Source organism: Montipora foliosa, chromosome 6, assembly GCF_036669935.1.
Source record: "Montipora foliosa isolate CH-2021 chromosome 6, ASM3666993v2, whole genome shotgun sequence".
NCBI classification, from domain to species: Eukaryota; Metazoa; Cnidaria; class Anthozoa; order Scleractinia; family Acroporidae; genus Montipora; species Montipora foliosa.
In genome coordinates, this window is record NC_090874.1 from 29,988,227 (window position 1) to 30,012,226 (window position 24,000).

General features: G+C 39.0%; 1 protein-coding gene across 1 annotated transcript in view; it reads left to right on the forward strand.

Moving 5' to 3' along the window:
* LOC138007105 (allantoicase-like) overlaps positions 1 to 24,000 on the forward strand; it is an 89,321-nt gene that overhangs the window by 21,882 nt on the left and 43,439 nt on the right. The window contains exon 3 of the mRNA XM_068853832.1: positions 1,081 to 1,294. Coding sequence (XP_068709933.1) covers positions 1,081 to 1,294 — 214 coding nt within the window. The remainder of the gene's footprint in view (positions 1 to 1,080; positions 1,295 to 24,000) is intronic.

Genomic DNA, 24,000 nt, shown 5'->3' on the forward strand with positions numbered 1-24,000 from the left:
TGGAAGGTCATTAATGTAAATAATAAATAGAAGAGGACCCAAGATTGATCCTTGAGGAACACCACATGTTATTGGCTCAGGTTGCGAACAAACAGCACCAAACTGTACAAACTGTTTCCTATTAGTCAGATAGCTGGCAATCCATTTAAGGGCAGGCCCTCGAATAGCATAGCGATCGAGTTTATTAAGAAGAATATGATGATCAATAGTGTCAAATGCTTTAGAAAGATCAAGAAAAACTCCGACAGTTGTTTCTTTGTTATCCATCGAAGAGGCAATGTTATTGGCCAATTGAATCAAAGCCATAGATGTCAAATGATTCCTGCGAAAGCCAAACTGATTATTATGCAAAAGGTTGTCATCTGTCAACAATCTATAAATTCGATTGTAAACTACTTTTTCGAAAAGCTTAGAAAAAGCTGCAAGAATAGAAATAGGCCGATAGTTTTCAAACCTTTTGGGATCACCTGATTTAAAAATCGGTAGTACTTTCGCAATTTTGAGGGCGTCCAGGAAACACCCGCTCTCGAGAGAAAGATTAATAATTTCTGTTAAAGGTTCAAGGATCTTGTCAATACTGAGCTTAATTACTCGCATGGGTATGTTGTCAACTCCAGGAGCTTTATGGAGAGCAAAAGTTTGTACAATTGCTTTAAGTTCGTCGCCAGTGAGAGGAAGAAACTCTAAGAGTATTTATGTCTAAAAACTGTCCATCACTATTTACCCATTGAAAAAGAATTGCTGGGAAATTTCACTCTCTTTTAATTTCACTCTAATTTTCTTGTATGGGCCAGAAATATTTCACTGATAAAGAAAAACTTGAACCTAGGCACATAAGAGATACAGCTACGTTAAATTAGAAGATACAAATTTTATGACAGCAACTCTGTAAATTTTTGTTAAGCTGGGATTAACGAAATCTGCTACTTCCTGCTCTGAGAGGTAAAGAAATTTTTGAAGAAGAATTATCGTGATGCATTAGTCTAAGAGTGTCAAAAAATGCCTCACTACCATTAGTAGGCCATAAATTTAAAGTCATTTTTGCTTTCAAATAGCAATGACTGTCTGATATTTCTCTAGCCAAGTCTTCCTGAGTGGCGTGAAGGAGTGTTTACATCCTTTGGCAAATGGATGGATGGTTGGGAAACGCGACGAAAGAGAATTCCTGGACATGACTGGTGTATAATCAAGCTTGGCATACCTGGTGTTATCAAAGGGCTTGATATTGACACTGCCTACTTCACAGGAAATTTCCCGCCAAAGGCATCTGTCCAGGGTGCTTTTCTAGAGGAAGGTAAAGAACACATCTCAGTAGTTGCAGGGCCAAGGTTTGGAGTGAAAGTTGTTAATGCCCTTTTGATGGGTGGGAAGAAAAGATTTGTGTGAAAATCCATTAAAACTTCTCTAGAGTTCTCTAGATCTTTATAATGGGTATGACAAAAGGTTTTTTTAACACTTAAAAACTAATTTTTTCATGTACATGTAGTGCTCATGTAATTGTCCAGATCTCTGCTCGTGAGCATTGTTGTCAAGTAGTAGGCGTAATTGCCTACTTGATAAGCATGTAACAGATAAAATTGTAAATGGTTTGAACCCAGGAGTCATATCATAACAGATAACTCACATGATTACTTTCCATGTAAAGATGTGATTAATCTTAGTGATTTCAACCAGTCACAAGACTAATCTCAAAATTGATATCTGTTGGGAGTATATATGTGTTGCTAAAGTTACTTTGAAGCTGTAGACACAAGTTCTCTCCTTTGAACTATTGACATTTAACCTACAGTAGGTGCTGACTTAGTATCTCGGCTACATGTACTTCAATAAATAATTGATAGTATATTTATCAGGCGCGGTGGCCTCATGGTTAGAGTGCTCGACTCCGGATGGAGCGGTCTGGGTTCAGGTCCTGGTCGGGGACATTGTGTTGTGTTCTTGGGCAAGACACTTTACTTTCACAGTGCCTCTCTCCACCTAGGTGTATAAATGGGTACCGGCAAAAATGCTGGGGCTAACCCTGCGATGGACTAGCATCCCATCCAGGGGGGAGTATAAATACTCCTAGTCGCTTCATGCTACGGAAACCGCAGATAAGCGCCGGCCTGATGGGCCTTCTGGCTCGTAAGCAGTGACTTTACCTTAAATTTATATTTATCAGTAGCTTGGACAACCAAACACTGTATGTTAATCACAGCCTGTTGGTCTTTTTTGACCAACAATGTGAAGTAGAATCTTTTAGATCTTTTACCCTTTTACTCTACCCAATGCCAAACAGTTTTACTCTTCATTGGGAGCGAAAAGGTTAAGTGAATCTGAAATGACAATCATCCTTTATTCATTCATTCAGCATGTGCATATCAATCACTTCCAACAGCAAATAGCAAAAGCTAACTAGTTGAGGCGGGCAGTTAACATGAGTTGAATAATTATTCAAATTCGTGCATGAGTGGTCCGTTAACTCCAGTGGAGGCTGTGTTTTTAATGCTTATTTCTAACAAGTTGACAAATGTTCTCCATATTATTATCTAAAGATGAGGTAAATGTAAACAGACAGCAAAGCCTTTAGATAGGTATTTCACTACACTTCATTTCATCACCTCACACAAGAAAATAAACTATATTATGATGGCCCACATAAACTGCATAAATTCTCTCAATTTTTCTAAGCATAATCAATTAGCAGGTTCTTTTTCGACCTTTACATAATGAAAGATCAACTGGGAATTGAATGAACAGCTTTATTATCTTTGTGGGGAAGAATATTGAGTACATCTCTGTAACGACATGACTTAAGGTCCTCCAAACAACACCGTGCCTCTGGTCTTATTTAACTTTAGACCACTCAGAAAAAAAAAAAACTTGTATAACTTAAAGCATTGCCCTTCAAAGAACTTCAAGTGGTCTGTGTTACATGTTGCATGACATGTTGTGACATAATGTAGCTGTCAACAGAGTAATAATTAAGGTGATTCCCCCCAAAAAAAGTTGTCCAACTATTTTCTTGAAACTTTTCCTGAATGTTCCCGACTTATCCCTGTTTTGAGAATTATAATGTAAAAGTAAGTCACTGTGCTTGCTCAAGAGATATAATGGGCCAATCTTACCCCACTGATGCCTGTACTGATACTAATCATGCGCATTATTTCATCGGCTTAGGGTACATTTGGTGTAGGTAAACGAGCGGGTTTTTGAAGAAACACTTGAAAAAACACCTGACACTGTAAGTAGAAAGTCTAGAGCATATGGAACACTGTCTTGAATAATTTAAGGAAAAATCACTCAACTACAACGTCGACTCAAAACATTTCTTGAGTTGTTGTTTTCAAGATCATAATTTACATCCCTGGGTAAGGTTTTTCCTCGGATACATGTAATTAAAATAAAAATATATTTAAAAGGGATAATTTGTACACCAAAATTATGCAATGAAAAATATACCGTATTTACCCGTGTATAAGTCGATCCCCCATTTTTGATGGCAAAAAAAGCAATTTCGTAATTTCTTTGTTAAATGTTACTGGGACACTAATCTTGTATTCTTCAATTTCTGGAAATGTGGATACACAAAACAATCAGGGCCTCAAGCGCTTAATAGTTTTGTGGTTCAGCAGTTGTTTTATATGCGGGCATTTTGTCCTTGAGTTTCGAAAAAGTTCTCAGAAAATCGAACTTGTAAACCGCAAACTTACCTGTTTCTTTGTTCAACAATAAAGGGCTTTAGAGGATAAGCACAACATCACAGAAGCCAGAGTCAATCTTTGAAAATAACTTGCGAACGATGCGAAATGTGCAAGGTTTAATTTGTCCTTGATTTATGATTTCTCACATGACAAACAAAACAAAACTCATGAACCAAAGTTTGCAAAAGCATTTAAATCAGCCAGGTTTGTAAAAAGAATAAAAAACAATCATTACCAACCAGCATTTTCACGCAACACGAATGACGATGCTTGCACGCAAACACAAGATATTGCGCCATCAGGTTGCTTAGTCGTTGAACGATCACGTTTGTTTGAAGAAACAGAAATGCCTTTCAGAGCTTTCCGCCTTTGGAAAATGGAAGTTTCCAGTGTCTACTTCATATTTGTGCTTGTGAGTATCTTCAACATTTAGAGTTGGACAAATCCTTTTTCATTTCAACTGGAATTGCTTACATTCATTTTGAAGTCTTCTGTCATTCGTTTTGAAGTCTTTTGTCGGGTTTTATCCACTGCATTCGTTCTGCCCAAGACAACATTATTATGTTAATTTTGAATAAATTACTTAGCTGGAACTTGGCTCAAAATCTTTGACCCGTGTGTAAGTCGAGGGCGATTTTTGGAGCTTCTTTTGAGGCCATAAACGGTCGACTTATACACCGGTAAATACGGGAAGGTCACCATGCTTGTTTAAGAGTAAAACAACATCGCACCTGTCTATCTCCATTATCGTGGATCAAAACAACAAAATTTGCCATATATGTTCTCGGAATGCATACCCTTAAATTGGCCAGGAGATAAGTTATGGGTCATTCTGAACTTCTTAGTATTTTACTAGTAACCACATGTCTTCTCAGGGGCCTATTTACTTTGGTAAAAGTTTCATCTTGGCCTTCTGATTACTTTTCAGCAATCAAGAATGGGTGGGGGTCACCAAGTTTGTTTTTTAGATGCGATGAATTACATCCAAAATATAGGGTGTTTTTAAATCACCACATCTTGTTTGGAAATAATCGGTGTTTCATGTGGTACCATAACAGAGCTCCAATTGTGGACACCACAAACAAGCCTTTAATGTCAGCAGAAACCTGTGAGAAGCTTGGTTTGTTAAAGATAATGACTTGAGAAGCTCCACAAATGTGAAGTATAGCCGCAGAAAGCCCCAGACCAGGTGTTCCTTTGACGGAAGAAGTGATTCTTCCCACAATACAAAGATGTGTTCCAAGGTCTTCCAAGGAAGTTTCCAACACATGGCACCTCTGACGGGACGCTCTATCAACGAGATTGTGAGTACAAGTTGTCCTGAATTCCTTTTAAAATGATGCCGAGTGGCAATTCTACAATGGGGCTTGAGGGCACAGAAGGAAAACTGCAAATGAAATTGACGCAACTAGAAATCCATGCCAAGAAAATGGAACAAGTACTCAGTTTAGGATTAGTAGAAGCTATCTAGAGACATTTGGGAGCATTACGATGTACAATAACAGAAGTGGACAACCTAAAGTGCTCGCTAGAAGCCTTAAACATCGGAGCAAACGAAGATCTTACTCACATACATCGTAGGTACGTGGAATTCTGAGGTTGACCTTCAGTTAATGAAAGCGGAAGAAGAAGTTGGGACACTTCGTAAATGGTTCGAAGACAGAAAACACCGAGAGGAAGTCAGTGTGCGCGAAGATCAAATTAAGTTTGAAATGGAATTATACATGAAAGAAAGATAGAACTCCAAACCGACCTCATGCAAGAGAATCAGGGAGAAATGTTGCCAAAAGAAACACAAGCAAAACCACGGAAGATCGAGATTGAAAGATTTGAAGGGTCATTCTTGGATTGGCCAAGGTTTTGGGGCTAGTTTACGGAGACAATCGATAAATTGAGTATAGAACCAATCAGTAAATTCACTTATCTATGCGGGCTACTAAGCTTGAAAGTTAAAAGCGCTGTGGAAGCCTTGCTGTTTACGCAATTTGTCTTTGAAGACAATGTTTAAGACAATCTTGAGTGAAAATGTTACCAAGTGAATGAACATTTATTTTGAGACATCACTTTAATTAATGCACCATAGAGGGTTGTCACTAAGGGTGTAACACTGTATTTGGTTTTTCATGATAACTCACTTGCAAGTGACAAAAAGATTTGACACTCCAAAATACTTCAACTGGTTTTCTCCACCTGCTTTTCTAATTTTCCCACCCACTTAAAACGTTAGAGACAACCCTACACCATATATGACAAATGTGAACACAAGAACATGGCAGGAATGCTTACTTTATGTTGTATTGCTTTCTCATTTCTGGTTACCATTTTTTTTTGTACTTTAAGGTACTTTTTGTTTTCTGTGTGGATTGGTTTGGTGTTGTAGTTCTGCTTGCTTGCAATTCCTCTTTTGCTGAAGTAAAAAATTACAAGAATATTAACCTAACCAGTTTCTTAGAGAAGTTACTGATAAAAAGTGTGAATTGACAGTGTGAAGATCAGTACAGTGTCATTACAATGAGCATCTTCAAAAACAAAAACCATAGTTAAAATCAGTAGTACAACGTTATTGTGAAATTTAAAAAAGAAAGAAATAAATTCTTAAAAAATAAACTTTTTATCCTTTTGAGGAGCCCAGTTGCCTCCCCACTGATTTGACACTGAGCTCGATCTTTCAAAGTTTCCCAATCAAGGTCACCCTGCACTTTTCCGTAGATATCGTCAGCTTTAATGTAAGATCAAACACTGAAATGGAGATACACTGTATATTAAATACACTGTACATGATTCTGTGTGACTAAATGTACAGTTTTGAGTTCACAGTTGCACAAATATTTGTTACCAGATATATGGTCAATGTCCAATTGAAAATGCTCTTAACAAAAAATTAAAAGAGAGCCTGGGAATGCTTATACGCTCCAATTTACAAGCTAGAGCTTATCTGAAAACAATGGAGCTTCTTCCTTGTACATGTATCCTATACTTGAAAGCCATTTTTTGACATTTGTCGATCCCCACTCTATAAAACAAAGCAAAAGAATTATGCATTTCAGCAGTGGAAATTTGTTAAAAAAAACGAGCAATAGCAAGATTAAAAATTCGCTGTTGCTCGTATTTTTTAACAAATTCATAATTGCTGGATATGTACTTACACTGGGACATTTTACAGTAGACAAGTGCAGTAGAGCTTAAGTCTACAATATTAATCAAGGTAATTCCCTTTGTCATTAAGTACGGTAAAGTACGATTGTCCGGGTGAGTGTAGTCCTGAGAAGGACTGTTTGAGATGACAGTGACTGACGTTTGGACAACCTGAGTGGAAGTCATCTTCAGAGTCAAGTGATTTGTGTAACGTCAGTTCAAACCATTTACAATGTTAAGTTCCCGTTATATTAGTGCATTAACTTTTACTGGGGGTTAAAAGGGTGACCCTCAGAGTCCAACATGGAAACGAGGCTTGACCCTCAATGGTGCTGAATCTTTGACAAATATTGTCATACCTTTAATTGGAGTGTCTCTGACACGTAACGGTAACGGGGTAACGCGAACATGAAAACGGGGCTAAATCACATAGTGTCTTGTAGCTATTGTTTGTATTGACAGATTGTCCCAACATTACTTATACTATCTATTGGAGTGTAACTTAGACAACCTTGTAACATAACAGTAACAAATCTGATCCCATGTCCAATATAACATGCAAAGGAGCCTTTTTTCATGGAATGCCAAATGCAATTTTTTCACGACCCCTTGACAAGGATAAAAGATATCCTATTCATCTCTCTCATCTTCGCCCTCCTCCTCTTCATCATCATCAGCGTCATGATCATCATCAACATTATCAACATCAAATGACTCATAGTCATCGTCATCAGCATCATTATCATAGCTTCCATCGTCTTCAGCATCATTGCAGCTGCAGAGATCGTCACATTTAAGTTCTGCTTGGCGACATTTACATCTATTAGTGGAACATTGCTCCTTAATTAGATGGAGGATTGCATTGGTCTTTAACGTTGGAAATAAGTGTCTTAGGCTGGTACAGCAGGGAGACTAATTTCTGTTAAACCCGGTAAGGCATAACCTCACACTTTTGGCGCTGATCCGACGCAGGTAGGGTCACTAGGACTGCATTTATCTAGCATTCTACTTCATCATGTAGGTCATTCCATGGTTTTGTCTCGTGGGCTTTATCCTTTCTCTGAGATCTGGAAAGTGCATCAGCTGTATACAAGAGCTTACCAGGAATACATTTGATGGTAAAGTCAAACCGCACGAGTCTCGTTCTGAAGTGTTGAATACGCACTGGAAGCTTGTTGATCAGCTTGGTGGAAAACAAGGGGATTAAGGGCTTGTGATCTGTCTGTAACTTGAATTTCATTCCGATCAGAAAATCAGCCCAGTGTTCAAGTGCCCATGTGACTGCTAACGCCTCCTTGTCTATCTGGGCGTAACGGCACTCAGTCTCTATCATAGATCTGCTAGCATACGCCACTGGTCTCAAATCGCCAGGTGGTGGTTTTTGCATAAGAACCGCACCTAGTCCAAAACTGCTTGCATCTGCTGAGACAGTTGTCTCCTTTTCCGGGGGTAGTCAGACAAAAGGGTGTGGTCCCTTCCTTGAGATGAATTGTATGCTCACCTTCCAGTTTTCCAAGGCCCTGAAAAAGCATTGGGTGTTTCTTTACAATGTCGTCCTTTACGCAAATAAGCACAGGAAGGTTACCTGCAGGCAGGGGCGTATGATGGACTGCTTTGATACTGTATGTGCCTGGGATTTGATGGATAAGACCAAAGCCACGAATAGCAGGTATTCCCAGAAGTAGCATGGATGCCCCTTTATCTTCTGAGACAAGATTCATGATTGCAAATCCAACGGTCGTCAGGGGGACATCACTTGCTCCCACAAGTTCTCTGTCTGGTTTTGACAGTGTTCGATATGACTCCTTGTACGCAGATTCTGGCATCACAGATACTTGTGCTCCTGTGTCAACACACCAGGTCAACTCTTGGTCATTTATCTTTCGCTTAATGTGCCACCCTGAGTCAGATGTTGGGGGAGCAATTGGTTCTGCAGGGGACGTTTGACAAACTTTGTTTGACGTGGGTGTGGTTGGAACCCACCCAACAAATGTGGGAAAGGAGTTGCCCTCATTGTCAAGAACTTGGTTGACCCTGTAAACAGGTGCGCTTCTGCAAATTATAGGAAAATGTCCCAGTTTGTTGCACTTGTTGCATCGGGTCTCTGCGGCTGGGCAATTACTCCGTCCAGGGGGGTGCTGGCGATTGCAGTATCCTCAATTCCTGCTGCTTGGCTGGAATGATCACCTCCTAGAGTCTGACTTGGGACCTCGCTGTGGGTTGTTCATGGTCTGAGGGTATGGCTTGCTATCTCGCTGTGTGACGCTCCCAATCTCTGCCGTCTTTGACTCTTGCAACTCACAATTCGTAGCTTCTTTCAAAGATAGGATACTCACAGTATTTTCAAGTGAAAGGGTCATTCTCCTTACGAGAAAAGGTGAGTTTGTCTCTCTTAGCTTGCTCATAAAAATCGACGGGAAACTTACGTTCGGCGGCCCTTTCTCTTACTGTGACAACCCATGAATCGTAGGTTTGTGCCAGCTCTCGTCGAAGATGAAGCCAGAATTTCTCTTGTAACATCAGTTGTGGATCCCGTTTCGGAAAGTATGCCTCAAACTTTGCTAACACAGTTGCGTAGTTGTCAGGATTTTCGGCTGGCAATTTCGCTTCTCCTCCCGCAGGATCATCGCGCTTGGGTAAGTAGACGAAGTTTGAGTAACTCTCCAAACAAGAGTCGTTAATGTGGTTTAAGCGACCCCACCTTCGGGTTTCTTGGAAGCTGCAGTTGCCTTAAGGTAAATTTTGTTTCCATTTTCCCCATGAATGTGCAGGATTTCCTGTCAAAATTTCCAGAGGTTCTGGTGGTTTGACATGTGGAACGCTTTCTGCCATCTTGTTTGAGCCCACCTTTTTAGTTCGTGCACGACTCGATTGCTTAGTCTGCTTTGTCCTGCTGATTTGATCATTGTCCCTTTACACTAGTAGAAAGATCTCACTCCTGAAACCATGTTAAACCCGGTAAGGTATAAAGATAATAGCAGAATTATCCGTAAACACAACAAGTCTCTTTTAATTGCTTTTTTGCGATCAGTCCGGCGTTCCTAACCTCACACTCTCGGTCAGCAGCCTATCTACAATCTTGGACAAAAAGGGTTGAGAATATTAAAAACAGGGGGGTCCAGCTATGGATCTACACAAGCGGTTTCAGCTAGTGAACTTTATGGAAAGCAGTTATTGTAGTAGACCATCACCGCCGTGCTTTATGACTTCAGCTGGTATGCCATCCAGGCCAGGTGCTTTACCAATGTTAGCAGCTTTAGCACCTTTCTTTAGTTCTTCCATGGTGATTGGATCTTTCAAATGCATTATTGTCTCTCGAGCAGTTAGGTGGTCAGTTGCATCAATGTCTATGTTGACTTCTTGATTCAGCAGTTGCTGAAAATGCTCTTTCCAGCTGTCTGATATTTCTCTCATGTCTGTAAATAGCTGAGTTCCATCTGCATTCTTAGCTGGGGGAACAGTGTTTGTCTTGGCTCAGTACACAGTTTGAGTGTGGAGTACAGTCCCTGTGAGTTGTTACACTCTCCAAACGTTCAATGTCTTCTGCTTTCTTATTCCACCAGTTGTCTTTCATTGTTCATTGTTCATTGACCAATTTGTTAGTCTCATTCATTCCCGTGAAGTGTGGGTTATAGACAAAGAGAGAAGTGATCAAGTAAAATATTTTATTTACCACACCTGCAAAGTGTCCTGTTATACATGGAATCCAGCAAGCGCAGCAGTTTTGCAAGTGCACGAGCAAGAATAATAGAGTTGAGATGTACCTTTCTATAATGCTTCGTCTTCCTAGTCACAACTGAAAATGTTTTCCGATGTTGGGTGGTATCCCAGAATACTTTGTTGAAGATCTCCAGCGTGTGCAGAATCGCAGCCTTTCAATTATTGGCAGTATGAAGGCTAGCCTTCCTAACCTTTAAGAGCGCAGAGATGGACCATCCCAATTACTCACTGATCATAATGCCAACGATCAATAGCCACTGTACTCGAGTGATGAATTGCGTTAAGCCTTAAGACACCACTTTCTAGGACTGATAGGCACTTGATGTCCAATTGTATATATGATGTTCTTGTGAGTTTTCATCATGCGAAACCCTACTTAAGTATTGAAATTGTGCCTCCTATACATTTGTATTTTTCATGTTTTAATTTTGTTATTGTAAATTCACCGTATTTTTTTGATTGAATGATGGATTAATTAATAAAGCTATTATTATTTCTGGGAATTGCCTGAGGGACACAACAAACATGGGCATGTTGGTGTCAGGTTAGATGATGTTGCTGTGATAATGAATGAGTCATCTGATGTTGATAATGTTGGTGATGATCATGATGAGGAGGAGGAGGGATTATCCTTATCAGGGGGTTGTGATAAAATTGCATTTCGCTGATTGAAAGTAAATGGTGAAAAATATGCCACTAGGCATTTCATGAAAAAAGGCTCCTTTACACGTTATAATGGACACAGGATCATATTTATTACTGTAATATTGGGACAATTTGTTGGCATAAACAGTAGCTACAAGGCATGTGATCCAGCCTTGTTTTCAAGTTAGTGTGGTCATGTGATCCGGTCTATTACTGTTAAATGTCAGATAGACCCCAATTTAAAGTATGAGAACTTTTGTCGAGGATTCACCGTCAACTGATGATCACACTTTTAACCCCCCATAAAAGCCGTCAGTGCAAGTTACCAAAGTGCCAACAACATTTGGCATGTTCCTTAGGTCCCTCTTAACACATCAAGATAGGCGGCTTGCTTTCACTACGAAATTCCCACGGGATTACAGACTTCTGCATGTTTTCGTAATGTGGACATTAAAATTCAGCTGCGAGTCAAACCAAATGCCGAGATTTCGCGCCTTGTTTACAGTAGCAACACTAGTATCACCAACAGTTAGAGTATCTAAGTTGACTTTGCTACGTTGTTGATGGGTTCCGATTAACATGACCTCAGGCATGTGCGTTGGGGAGGTGCAGCTTGATGACACCTTGCTGGTATAGGCACTGAAGAGCAGGGGCCTGAGACACAAACCCTGAGTACCACCAAAAGGCAGGAGATAACAAGCCGATCTCTCTCCATTTGCCAACACACGCTGGCTACGTCCAGATAGATACAATGAGAACCATGCAGGAGCAGCGACTGTGATGCTAAATGAGGTCTGGAGTCTGCGCAACAGTATGGCATGGTCAACGGTGTCAAATGCTGCACTCAGATCAAGCAACACAATACATGTAATTGACACATGTTGCTTATTCATGTTGGACAAAATATCATTTACAACTCTCAGTAGCGCTGTTTCTGTGCTGTGCCCTTTCCTATAGGCAGACTGTAGCACAGGAAACAGTTCATTGTCAGTCAGGTGACTATACACTTGATCGAAGACAGCCCTCTCGGTAATTTTGGAGACAAACTGAAGGTTGCTAATAGGTTGTAGGTTTTTATGGGTCACGGCCTTAGCACTTTTTTCAGGAGTAGCTGTTGAAACATGTCGGAAGCATGAGACAAGGTTTCTTTTAAGGCATCAGGATGGCACTTTTTTGGCACACACATCCATTATGGCATTCTTGATGATGAAAGCAAACTTCCAATCATCATTAGACAACTTTGCCAGCATTGGCCTTGTATGAAAATAAGTGATGTGTAGATGATGGCCATGTATTTAGATTTGATTGAGACAGAGGTTCCATAACTATGTCTTAAGCATGAACATTTTTAAATAAAAGGGCTGATCTCTTGTTGTCACAATACACCACTGTGTGAAGGGAATATCCATTCGATGACTTTACAACTGAGTGAACTTTTTTTATGCCAACTAGATGCTCTGTAAGCATAAACTGGGCTGCCTTTGGTACATGTTTGTACTCCTCAAATTTCCCAAACACCCTAACAAATTATCAGTCTGGAAACAAAATGTTCACTATTTACTTTTAAAATAGCTTCTGGTTTGTAAATAATTGTTGCATAAATTAAATTTGGTCAAGAATGTAAAAATTCACCTAAATGAGCAGTAGATAAGCTTAAAAAAATGTTGTTGGCTCCCCAGATTAACTTTATTTTATACCAGATTGACTAAACAGCAAGAACTCCTGTCATCATTATGAACCCACATATGCAAGTTAGTTAATATTTACACAACACAGTGAGTCCACAAGGGAAGAAAAATCTCACAAAAACAATTCAGCCAAGCATTTTATTGAACCAACAACATATTTGCTAATAGATTTAGCCAAGCCTAACAGTGGAGCTCCCAGGTTATATATTCTTACTGGCTGTAGGGTTAGTGAAAATAAGGGGTTTTGGATCGAATTGTCTAGTTATTGCTTATTGCTCTTCTATAGTAAGCCATTGTCTAACTTATGGTGATTAGGCCTTGTCAGAGTTTTGGAAGTCATCTTGGCGGGTAGGGTGATGTGTTCGAAATAACAGTGTTTCTTTGGGAAAATTCTAGGGGAGGTAGGATCCTCAAATCTTGTCAATAAAATCCTTTCCTTAGCAAATTTTTCTACATTCAAGGTTTTCTCAAGTTATTTTAACGCAGTTTCCCATAGAAAGACTATTATTTGGACACGTTTGCCTAACCATCAAGATGGCTTCCAAAACCATGATAAGGCCTATTCCGGGGTAAATTTTGCACAAATCACAAAGTGATGAGTCCAATATCGGTATTTCAAGTGAAATTTACTGTGGAAGTCACCACTTTAAGGCAGTGAATTAAATTGAATTGCACGAGTTTTGAAAGAAAGCAACAATCTCGGTCATAAATAGTTGTAACACTTCGCTTGAACAGCAAGTGAAGCGCATCAAGGCTGTTAATAACGTACCCCTCCTCCTCCCTCCAATCAATGTTGCATTTACCGGTTGGTTTTTGCACTCCAACCCATAAACATCAACATTGAAGGGGGAGAGGGGGCAAATTGCCGTCTGTGTTACAACATTTGTGACCGAGACTGTATTTATCAGGAATAATTGTTTTCAGCGCCGTAAGTGATGTGACGATTGCTGAAGTTATCGTTTTAGGCTTGTGAGCAATGTTAGTTGTCGTTAAATAGAATTTTGGCGATAGTATTAACGGTTTTGTAGTAAACTATAAAGTATGTAGACTGGTTTGGTGATATACAGATTTTCCGTGTTTTTTGGTGTGTTTTTGTATTTGTGTTTGCACAAGCAATTAAAGAAAATCGACACTAGTGATATTTTGAGAGACTGATGTGTTTATCAGAAAAGAATCACCACAAAGTGAAAGTAGGCCATTAGCTGTAAAGGAAGGTTTGAAAAGGTTCCAAAGTCAAGTTTTATATCCTGATAACTACTGATAAATAAGGCTACCAGTTAAAATAATAGAGGAAGACTGCGTTAGTCGGCGCAGTTGGTGTGGTAGGCGAAAGGGCTGTGCCACTTGGAACATTGAATTCCCGTCAAGCGCGATTCGCGTATTTTATAACCGATTAGTCCAAATCTAATTGAAAAAAAGAAGAGATAAATACCGCATCTTGCATTTGAAAGGGCCACCGAATTGAGGCACAGCGTTTCTTTTAAGTCTTCTTACATATATGTATAGCTCATTTTGCAACCCGTCAAGTACAACCTTCGCAGGGTAGATACAAAAGCGGCGGAAGTCGTATTTCTAAATTATTTCAGATGAACAGCAAATATCATCTTATGGCATGGTTTGGTGTTACTATTAGAAGGCCATTAGGTTCAGCTGCGAGCACCCAAGACCATTTAGATATGCGGGTTTTCTTTAAAGGAGATACGCCTATGATACGCCTATCTTCTATGTGTACCTTCCTTTGTCTGGATTAAAGAGAGTGGAATGATGCAAGTTCGTCTGAGTGTTTGTTTTCCTGAACTAGTCTATCCCCAGTCCTAAACTCTGTTCCTATTTTGGTTACACGGGATTGTGGTGTACCGTTGACGGATCACCATCCTTTTCGTCTTAATTTTGGCGTTGTGTTTGAAAAAACTAGGAAGTTTAATCGTTCTGAACTAGTAGTAATTACTATGTGTAAGCACAATTAGTAGAAATCACAACAGCACATTTCTTAGGCTTATTTGCAACGGTACACCATGGTGATCCGTTCATTGCTAAATAATTTCAGTAGACTGTAATTAATTTACTGACAACGGATCACCATGGTGTACCGTTGAGATTTTGAAGGAAAAAAAGGCCAATGGCTTGAAAATCTCGCTATTGTTAAGTTGTGTTCTAGTGCTTATTTTCTAGTAAACAATTGGGCAAAGAAGACCGATTTAAAGGGAGCGTGAATAATTTTGGAAAAAACGGTGACGGTGTACCGTGATCACAATGATGATGTTCATTGTTTGCACAAGCAATTTTCTACAAGTCAATGGGTGGAGTCCTTTATCTAAGGGAATATACCAGTAAATATAACTTTTTCTTTGCAGAGCTATAATTTCAATACCTATTAAAAGGCAAACAACAAGACAATTGATTGTTAAGTAAAAAAGTAGAAGACAAATCGTTGAAAATAGTACTTGCAACCTTATGATGAAACCAACAACCTTTTTTCCACATACTCCACCGGTGTAAGAATGTGTTTACACACCAAAAAGAGAACATTTACTGTTGTACGCTATGGAGCTGAAAACGAGTTAAGGTAATAAATAATACTTGGTACCACCACCCCTCGTTCGGATCATTATGCACAGTGTCTATTCTTTTACAGGTAAAAGTCCCGTCTCTTTTTCGCAGGAACTTGAGACAGCAAATGATGTGCCTTCTCGGTGTGTTACTTACAGTAGCTTGAACTTACGCCCTCTTTTTGACAATTTTTTTAAACACGCGGGAGTGTTCCTATTTCTTTTGGAAATTCTTTCAACCGTTGCTGTTGAAATATCACAAAAATCAGCAACTTTACTATCGAAAAGTCCTTCAATTTAAGGTGGCTTCAGTAAAAAGCTCTTGGCCGTGTGACGTTTAATATCGAAACAGGGTTCAATTAAAGGCCATTACGCTTGTGCAGCTTTTCGCTCGTAAATCTACAAGATATCTTTCCCTTTTAGCAACAAGTCATCTCTTTCTATCAATTTCAAAAGTAGCTAAACATGCTTCGACATATTTTCATTATGAAAGTCCCATGAAAGCAAACGTTATAGAATACATTGGTAATGGCGCTTTTCGTTATCTGAATTACGTCATTCAACACCCAGACAATCTCGGTCATAAATAGTTGTAACACTTCGCTTGAACAGCAAGTGAAGCGCATCAAGGCTGTTAATAACGTACCCCTCCTCCTCCCTCCAATCAATGTTGCATTTACCGGTTGGTTTTTGCACTCCAACCCATAAAAATCAACATTGAAGGGGGAGAGGGGGCAAATTGCCGTCTGTGTTACAACATTTGTGACCGAGACTGTATTTATCAGGAATAATTGTTTTCAGCGCCGTAAGTGATGTGACGATTGCTGAAGTTATCGTTTTAGGCTTGTGAGCAATGTTAGTTGTCGTTAAATAGAATTTTGGCGATAGTATTAACGGTTTTGTAGTAAACTATAAAGTATGTAGACTGGTTTGGTGATATACAGATTTTCCGTGTTTTTTGGTGTGTTTTTGTATTTGTGTTTGCACAAGCAATTAAAGAAAATCGACACTAGTGATATTTTGAGAGACTGATGTGTTTATCAGAAAAGAATCACCACAAAGTGAAAGTAGGCCATTAGCTGTAAAGGAAGGTTTGAAAAGGTTCCAAAGTCAAGTTTTATATCCTGATAACTACTGATAAATAAGGCTACCAGTTAAAATAATAGAGGAAGACTGCGTTAGTCGGCGCAGTTGGTGTGGTAGGCGAAAGGGCTGTGCCACTTGGAACATTGAATTCCCGTCAAGCGCGATTCGCGTATTTTATAACCGATTAGTCCAAATCTAATTGAAAAAAAGAAGAGATAAATACCGCATCTTGCATTTGAAAGGGCCACCGAATTGAGGCACAGCGTTTCTTTTAAGTCTTCTTACATATATGTATAGCTCATTTTGCAACCCGTCAAGTACAACCTTCGCAGGGTAGATACAAAAGCGGCGGAAGTCGTATTTCTAAATTATTTCAGATGAACAGCAAATATCATCTTATGGCATGGTTTGGTGTTACTATTAGAAGGCCATTAGGTTCAGCTGCGAGCACCCAAGACCATTTAGATATGCGGGTTTTCTTTAAAGGAGATACGCCTATGATACGCCTATCTTCTATGTGTACCTTCCTTTGTCTGGATTAAAGAGAGTGGAATGATGCAAGTTCGTCTGAGTGTTTGTTTTCCTGAACTAGTCTATCCCCAGTCCTAAACTCTGTTCCTATTTTGGTTACACGGGATTGTGGTGTACCGTTGACGGATCACCATCCTTTTCGTCTTAATTTTGGCGTTGTGTTTTGAAAAAACTAGGAAGTTTAATCGTTCTGAACTAGTAGTAATTACTATGTGTAAGCACAATTAGTAGAAATCACAACAGCACATTTCTTAGGCTTATTTGCAACGGTACACCATGGTGATCCGTTCATTGCTAAATAATTTCAGTAGACTGTAATTAATTTACTGACAACGGATCACCATGGTGTACCGTTGAGATTTTGAAGGAAAAAAAGGCCAATGGCTTGAAAATCTCGCTATTGTTAAGTTGTGTTCTAGTGCTTATTTTCTAGTAAACAATTGGGCAAAGAAGACCGATTTAAAGGGAGCGTGAATAATTTTGGAAAAAACGGTGACGGTGTACCGTGATCACAATGATGATGTTCATTGTTTGCACAAGCAATTTTCTACAAGTCAATGGGTGGAGTCCTTTATCTAAGGGAATATACCAGTAAATATAACTTTTTCTTTGCAGAGCTATAATTTCAATACCTATTAAAAGGCAAAACAACAAGACAATTGATTGTTAAGTAAAAAAGTAGAAGACAAATCGTTGAAAATAGTACTTGCAACCTTATGATGAAACCAACAACCTTTTTTCCACATACTCCACCGGTGTAAGAATGTGTTTACACACCAAAAAGAGAACATTTACTGTTGTACGCTATGGAGCTGAAAACGAGTTAAGGTAATAAATAATACTTGGTACCACCACCCCTCGTTCGGATCATTATGCACAGTGTCTATTCTTTTACAGGTAAAAGTCCCGTCTCTTTTTCGCAGGAACTTGAGACAGCAAATGATGTGCCTTCTCGGTGTGTTACTTACAGTAGCTTGAACTTACGCCCTCTTTTTGACAATTTTTTTAAACACGCGGGAGTGTTCCTATTTCTTTTGGAAATTCTTTCAACCGTTGCTGTTGAAATATCACAAAAATCAGCAACTTTACTATCGAAAAGTCCTTCAATTTAAGGTGGCTTCAGTAAAAAGCTCTTGGCCGTGTGACGTTTAATATCGAAACAGGGTTCAATTAAAGGCCATTACGCTTGTGCAGCTTTTCGCTCGTAAATCTACAAGATATCTTTCCCTTTTAGCAACAAGTCATCTCTTTCTATCAATTTCAAAAGTAGCTAAACATGCTTCGACATATTTTCATTATGAAAGTCCCATGAAAGCAAACGTTATAGAATACATTGGTAATGGCGCTTTTCGTTATCTGAATTACGTCATTCAACACCCAGACAATCTCGGTCATAAATAGTTGTAACACTTCGCTTGAACAGCAAGTGAAGCGCATCAAGGCTGTTAATAACGTACCCCTCCTCCTCCCTCCAATCAATGTTGCATTTACCGGTTGGTTTTTGCACTCCAACCCATAAACATCAACATTGAAGGGGGAGAGGGGGCAAATTGCCGTCTGTGTTACAACATTTGTGACCGAGACTGTATTTATCAGGAATAATTGTTTTCAGCGCCGTAAGTGATGTGACGATTGCTGAAGTTATCGTTTTAGGCTTGTGAGCAATGTTAGTTGTCGTTAAATAGAATTTTGGCGATAGTATTAACGGTTTTGTAGTAAACTATAAAGTATGTAGACTGGTTTGGTGATATACAGATTTTCCGTGTTTTTTGGTGTGTTTTTGTATTTGTGTTTGCACAAGCAATTAAAGAAAATCGACACTAGTGATATTTTGAGAGACTGATGTGTTTATCAGAAAAGAATCACCACAAAGTGAAAGTAGGCCATTAGCTGTAAAGGAAGGTTTGAAAGGTTCCAAAGTCAAGTTTTATATCCTGATAACTACTGATAAATAAGGCTACCAGTTAAAATAATAGAGGAAGACTGCGTTAGTCGGCGCAGTTGGTGTGGTAGGCGAAAGGGCTGTGCCACTTGGAACATTGAATTCCCGTCAAGCGCGATTCGCGTATTTATAACCGATTAGTCCAAATCTAATTGAAAAAAAGAAGAGATAAATACCGCATCTTGCATTTGAAAGGGCCACCGAATTGAGGCACAGCGTTTCTTTTAAGTCTTCTTACATATATGTATAGCTCATTTTGCAACCCGTCAAGTACAACCTTCGCAGGGTAGATACAAAAGCGGCGGAAGTCGTATTTCTAAATTATTTCAGATGAACAGCAAATATCATCTTATGGCATGGTTTGGTGTTACTATTAGAAGGCCATTAGGTTCAGCTGCGAGCACCCAAGACCATTTAGATATGCGGGTTTTCTTTAAAGGAGATACGCCTATGATACGCCTATCTTCTATGTGTACCTTCCTTTGTCTGGATTAAAGAGAGTGGAATGATGCAAGTTCGTCTGAGTGTTTGTTTTCCTGAACTAGTCTATCCCCAGTCCTAAACTCTGTTCCTATTTTGGTTACACGGGATTGTGGTGTACCGTTGACGGATCACCATCCTTTTCGTCTTAATTTGGCGTTGTGTTTGAAAAAACTAGGAAGTTAATCGTTCTGAACTAGTTAAATTACTATGTGTAAGCACAATGTAGAAAATCACAACAGCATTTCTTAGGCTTATTTGCAACGGTACACCATGGTGATCCGTTCATTGCTAAATAATTTCAGTAGACTGTAATTAATTTACTGACAACGGATCACCATGGGTGTACCGTTGAGATTTGAAGGGAAAAAAAAGGCCCAAGGCTTGAAATCTCGCTATGTTAAGTTGTGTTCTAGTGCTTATTTTTAGTAAACAATTGGGCAAAGCAAAGAAGACCGATTTAAAGGGAGCGTGGAATAATTTTGGAAAAAACGGTGACGGTGTACCGTGATCACAATGATGATGTTCATTGTTTGCACAAGCAATTTTCTACAAGTCAATGGGTGGAGTCCTTTATCTAAGGGAATATACCAGTAAATATAACTTTTTCTTTGCAGAGCTATAATTTCAATACCTATTAAAAGGCAAAACAACAAGACAATTGATTGTTAAGTAAAAAAGTAGAAGACAAATCGTTGAAAATAGTACTTGCAACCTTATGATGAAACCAACAAACCTTTTTTCCACATACTCCACCGGTGTAAGAATGTGTTTACACACCAAAAAGAGAACATTTACTGTTACTTTTGTACGCTATGGAGCTGAAAACGAGTTAAGGTAATAAATAATACTTGGTACCACCACCCCTCGTTCGGATCATTATGCACAGTGTCTATTTTTACAGGTAAAAGTCCCGTCTCTTTTTCGCAGGAACCTGAGACAGCAAATGATGTGCCTTCTCAGTGTGTTACTTACAGTAGCTTGAACTTACGCCCTCTTTTTGACAATTTTTTTAAACACACGCGGGAGTGTTCCTATTTCTTTGGAAATTCTTTCAACCGTTGCTGTTGAAATATCACAAAAATCAGCAACTTTACTATCGAAAAGTCCTTCAATTTAACGTGGCTTCAGTAAAAAGCTCTTGGCCGTGTGACGTTTAATATCGAAACAGGGTTCAATTAAAGGCCATTACGCTTGTGCAGCTTTTCGCTCGTAAATCTACAAGATATCTTCCCTTTTAGCAACAAGTCATCTCTTTCTATCAATTTCAAAAGTAGCTAAACATGCTTCGACATATTTTCATTATGAAAGTCCCATGAAAGCAAACGTTATAGAATACATTGGTAATGGCGCTTTTCGTTATCTGAATTACGTCATTAACACCCAGACAATCTCGGTCATAAATAGTTGTAACACTTCGCTTGAACAGCAAGTGAAGCGCATCAAGGCTGTTAATAACGTACCCCTCCTCCTCCCTCCAATCAATGTTGCATTTACCGGTTGGTTTTTGCACTCCAACCCATAAAATCAACATTGAAGGGGGAGAGGGGGCAAATTGCCGTCTGTGTTACAACATTTGTGACCGAGACTGTATTTATCAGGAATAATGTTTTCAGCGCCGTAAGTGATGTGACGATTGCTGAAGTTATCGTTTTAGGCTTGTGAGCAATGTTAGTTGTCGTTAAATAGAATTTGGCGATAGTATTAACGGTTTTGTAGTAAACTATAAAGTATGTAGACTGGTTTGGTGATATACAGATTTTCCGTGTTTTTTGTGTGTTTTTGTATTTGTGTTTGCACAAGCAATTAAAGAAAATCGACACTAGTGATATTTTGAGAGACTGATGTGTTTATCAGAAAGAATCACCACAAAGTGAAAGTAGGCCATTAGCTGTAAAGGAAGGTTTGAAAAGGTTCCAAAGTCAAGTTTTATATCTGATAACTACTGATAAATAGGCTACCAGTAAAATAATAGAGGAAGACTGCGTTAGTCGGCGCAGTTGGTGTGGTAGGCGAAAGGGCTGTGCCACTTGGAACATTGAATTCCCGTCAAGCGCGATTCGCGTATTTTATAACCGATTAGTCCAAATCTAATTGAAAAAAAGAAGAGATAAATACCGCATCTTGCATTTGAAAGGGCACCGAATTGAGGCACAGCGTTTCTTTTAAGTCTTCTTACATATATGTATAGCTCATTTTGCAACCCGTCAAGTACAACCTCGCAGGGTAGATACAAAAGCGGCGGGAAGTCGTATTTCTAAATTATTTCAGATGAACAGCAAATATCATCTTATGGCATGGTTTGGGTTACTATTAGAAGGCCATTAGGTTCAGCTGCGAGCACCCAAGACCATTAGATATGCGGGTTTCTTTAAAGGAGATACGCCTATGATACGCCTATCTTCTATGTGTACCTTCCTTTGTCTGGATTAAAGAGAGTGGAATGATGCAAGTTCGTCTGAGTGTTTGTTTTCCTGAACTAGTCTATCCCCAGTCCTAAACTCTGTTCCTATTTTGGTTACACGGGATTGTGGTGTACCGTTGACGGATCACCATCCTTTTCGTCTTAATTTTGGCGTTGTGTTGAAAAAAACTAGGAAGTTTAATCGTTCTGAACTAGTAGTAATTACTATGTGTAAGCACAATTAGTAGAAATCACAACAGCACATTTCTTAGGCTTATTTGCAACGGTACACCATGGTGATCCGTTCATTGCTAAATAATTTCAGTAGACTGTAATTAATTTACTGACAACGGATCACCATGGTGTACCGTTGAGATTTTGAAGGAAAAAAAGGCCAATGGCTTGAAAATCTCGCTATTGTTAAGTTGTGTTCTAGTGCTTATTTTCTAGTAAACAATATGGCAAAGAAGACCGATTTAAAGGGAGCGTGAATAATTTTGGAAAAAACGGTGACGGTGTACCGTGATCACAATGATGATGTTCATTGTTTGCACAAGCAATTTTCTACAAGTCAATGGGTGGAGTCCTTTATCTAAGGGAATATACCAGTAAATATAACTTTTCTTTGCAGAGCTATAATTTCAATACCTATTAAAAGGCAAAACAACAAGACAATTGATTGTTAAGTAAAAAGTAGAAGACAAATCGTTGAAAATAGTACTTGCAACCTTATGATGAAACCAACAACCTTTTTCCACATACTCCACCGGTGTAAGAATGTGTTTACACACCAAAAAGAGAACATTTACTGTTGTACGCTATGGAGCTGAAAACGAGTTAAGGTAATAAATAATACTTGGTACCACCACCCCTCGTTCGGATCATTATGCACAGTGTCTATTCTTTTACAGGTAAAAGTCCCGTCTCTTTTTCGCAGGAACTTGAGACAGCAAATGATGTGCCTTCTCGGTGTGTTACTTACAGTAGCTTGAACTTACGCCCTCTTTTTGACAATTTTTTTAAACACGCGGGAGTGTTCCTATTTCTTTTGGAAATTCTTTCAACCGTTGCTGTTGAAATATCACAAAAATCAGCAACTTTACTATCGAAAAGTCCTTCAATTTAAGGTGGCTTCAGTAAAAAGCTCTTGGCCGTGTGACGTTTAATATCGAAACAGGGTTCAATTAAAGGCCATTACGCTTGTGCAGCTTTTCGCTCGTAAATCTACAAGATATCTTTCCCTTTTAGCAACAAGTCATCTCTTTCTATCAATTTCAAAAGTAGCTAAACATGCTTCGACATATTTTCATTATGAAAGTCCCATGAAAGCAAACGTTATAGAATACATTGGTAATGGCGCTTTTCGTTATCTGAATTACGTCATTCAACACCCAGACAATCTCGGTCATAAATAGTTGTAACACTTCGCTTGAACAGCAAGTGAAGCGCATCAAGGCTGTTAATAACGTACCCCTCCTCCTCCCTCCAATCAATGTTGCATTTACCGGTTGGTTTTTGCACTCCAACCCATAAACATCAACATTGAAGGGGGAGAGGGGCAAATTGCCGTCTGTGTTACAACATTTGTGACCGAGACTGTATTTATCAGGAATAATTGTTTTCAGCGCCGTAAGTGATGTGACGATTGCTGAAGTTATCGTTTTAGGCTTGTGAGCAATGTTAGTTGTCGTTAAATAGAATTTTGGCGATAGTATTAACGGTTTTGTAGTAAACTATAAAGTATGTAGACTGGTTTGGTGATATACAGATTTTCCGTGTTTTTTGGTGTGTTTTTGTATTTGTGTTTGCACAAGCAATTAAAGAAAATCGACACTAGTGATATTTTGAGAGACTGATGTGTTTATCAGAAAAGAATCACCACAAAGTGAAAGTAGGCCATTAGCTGTAAAGGAAGGTTTGAAAAGGTTCCAAAGTCAAGTTTTATATCCTGATAACTACTGATAATAAAGGCTACCAGTTAAAATAATAGAGGAAGACTGCGTTAGTCGGCGCAGTTGGTGTGGTAGGCGAAAGGGCTGTGCCACTTGGAACATTGAATTCCCGTCAAGCGCGATTCGCGTATTTTATAACCGATTAGTCCAAATCTAATTGAAAAAAAGAAGAGAAATACCGCATC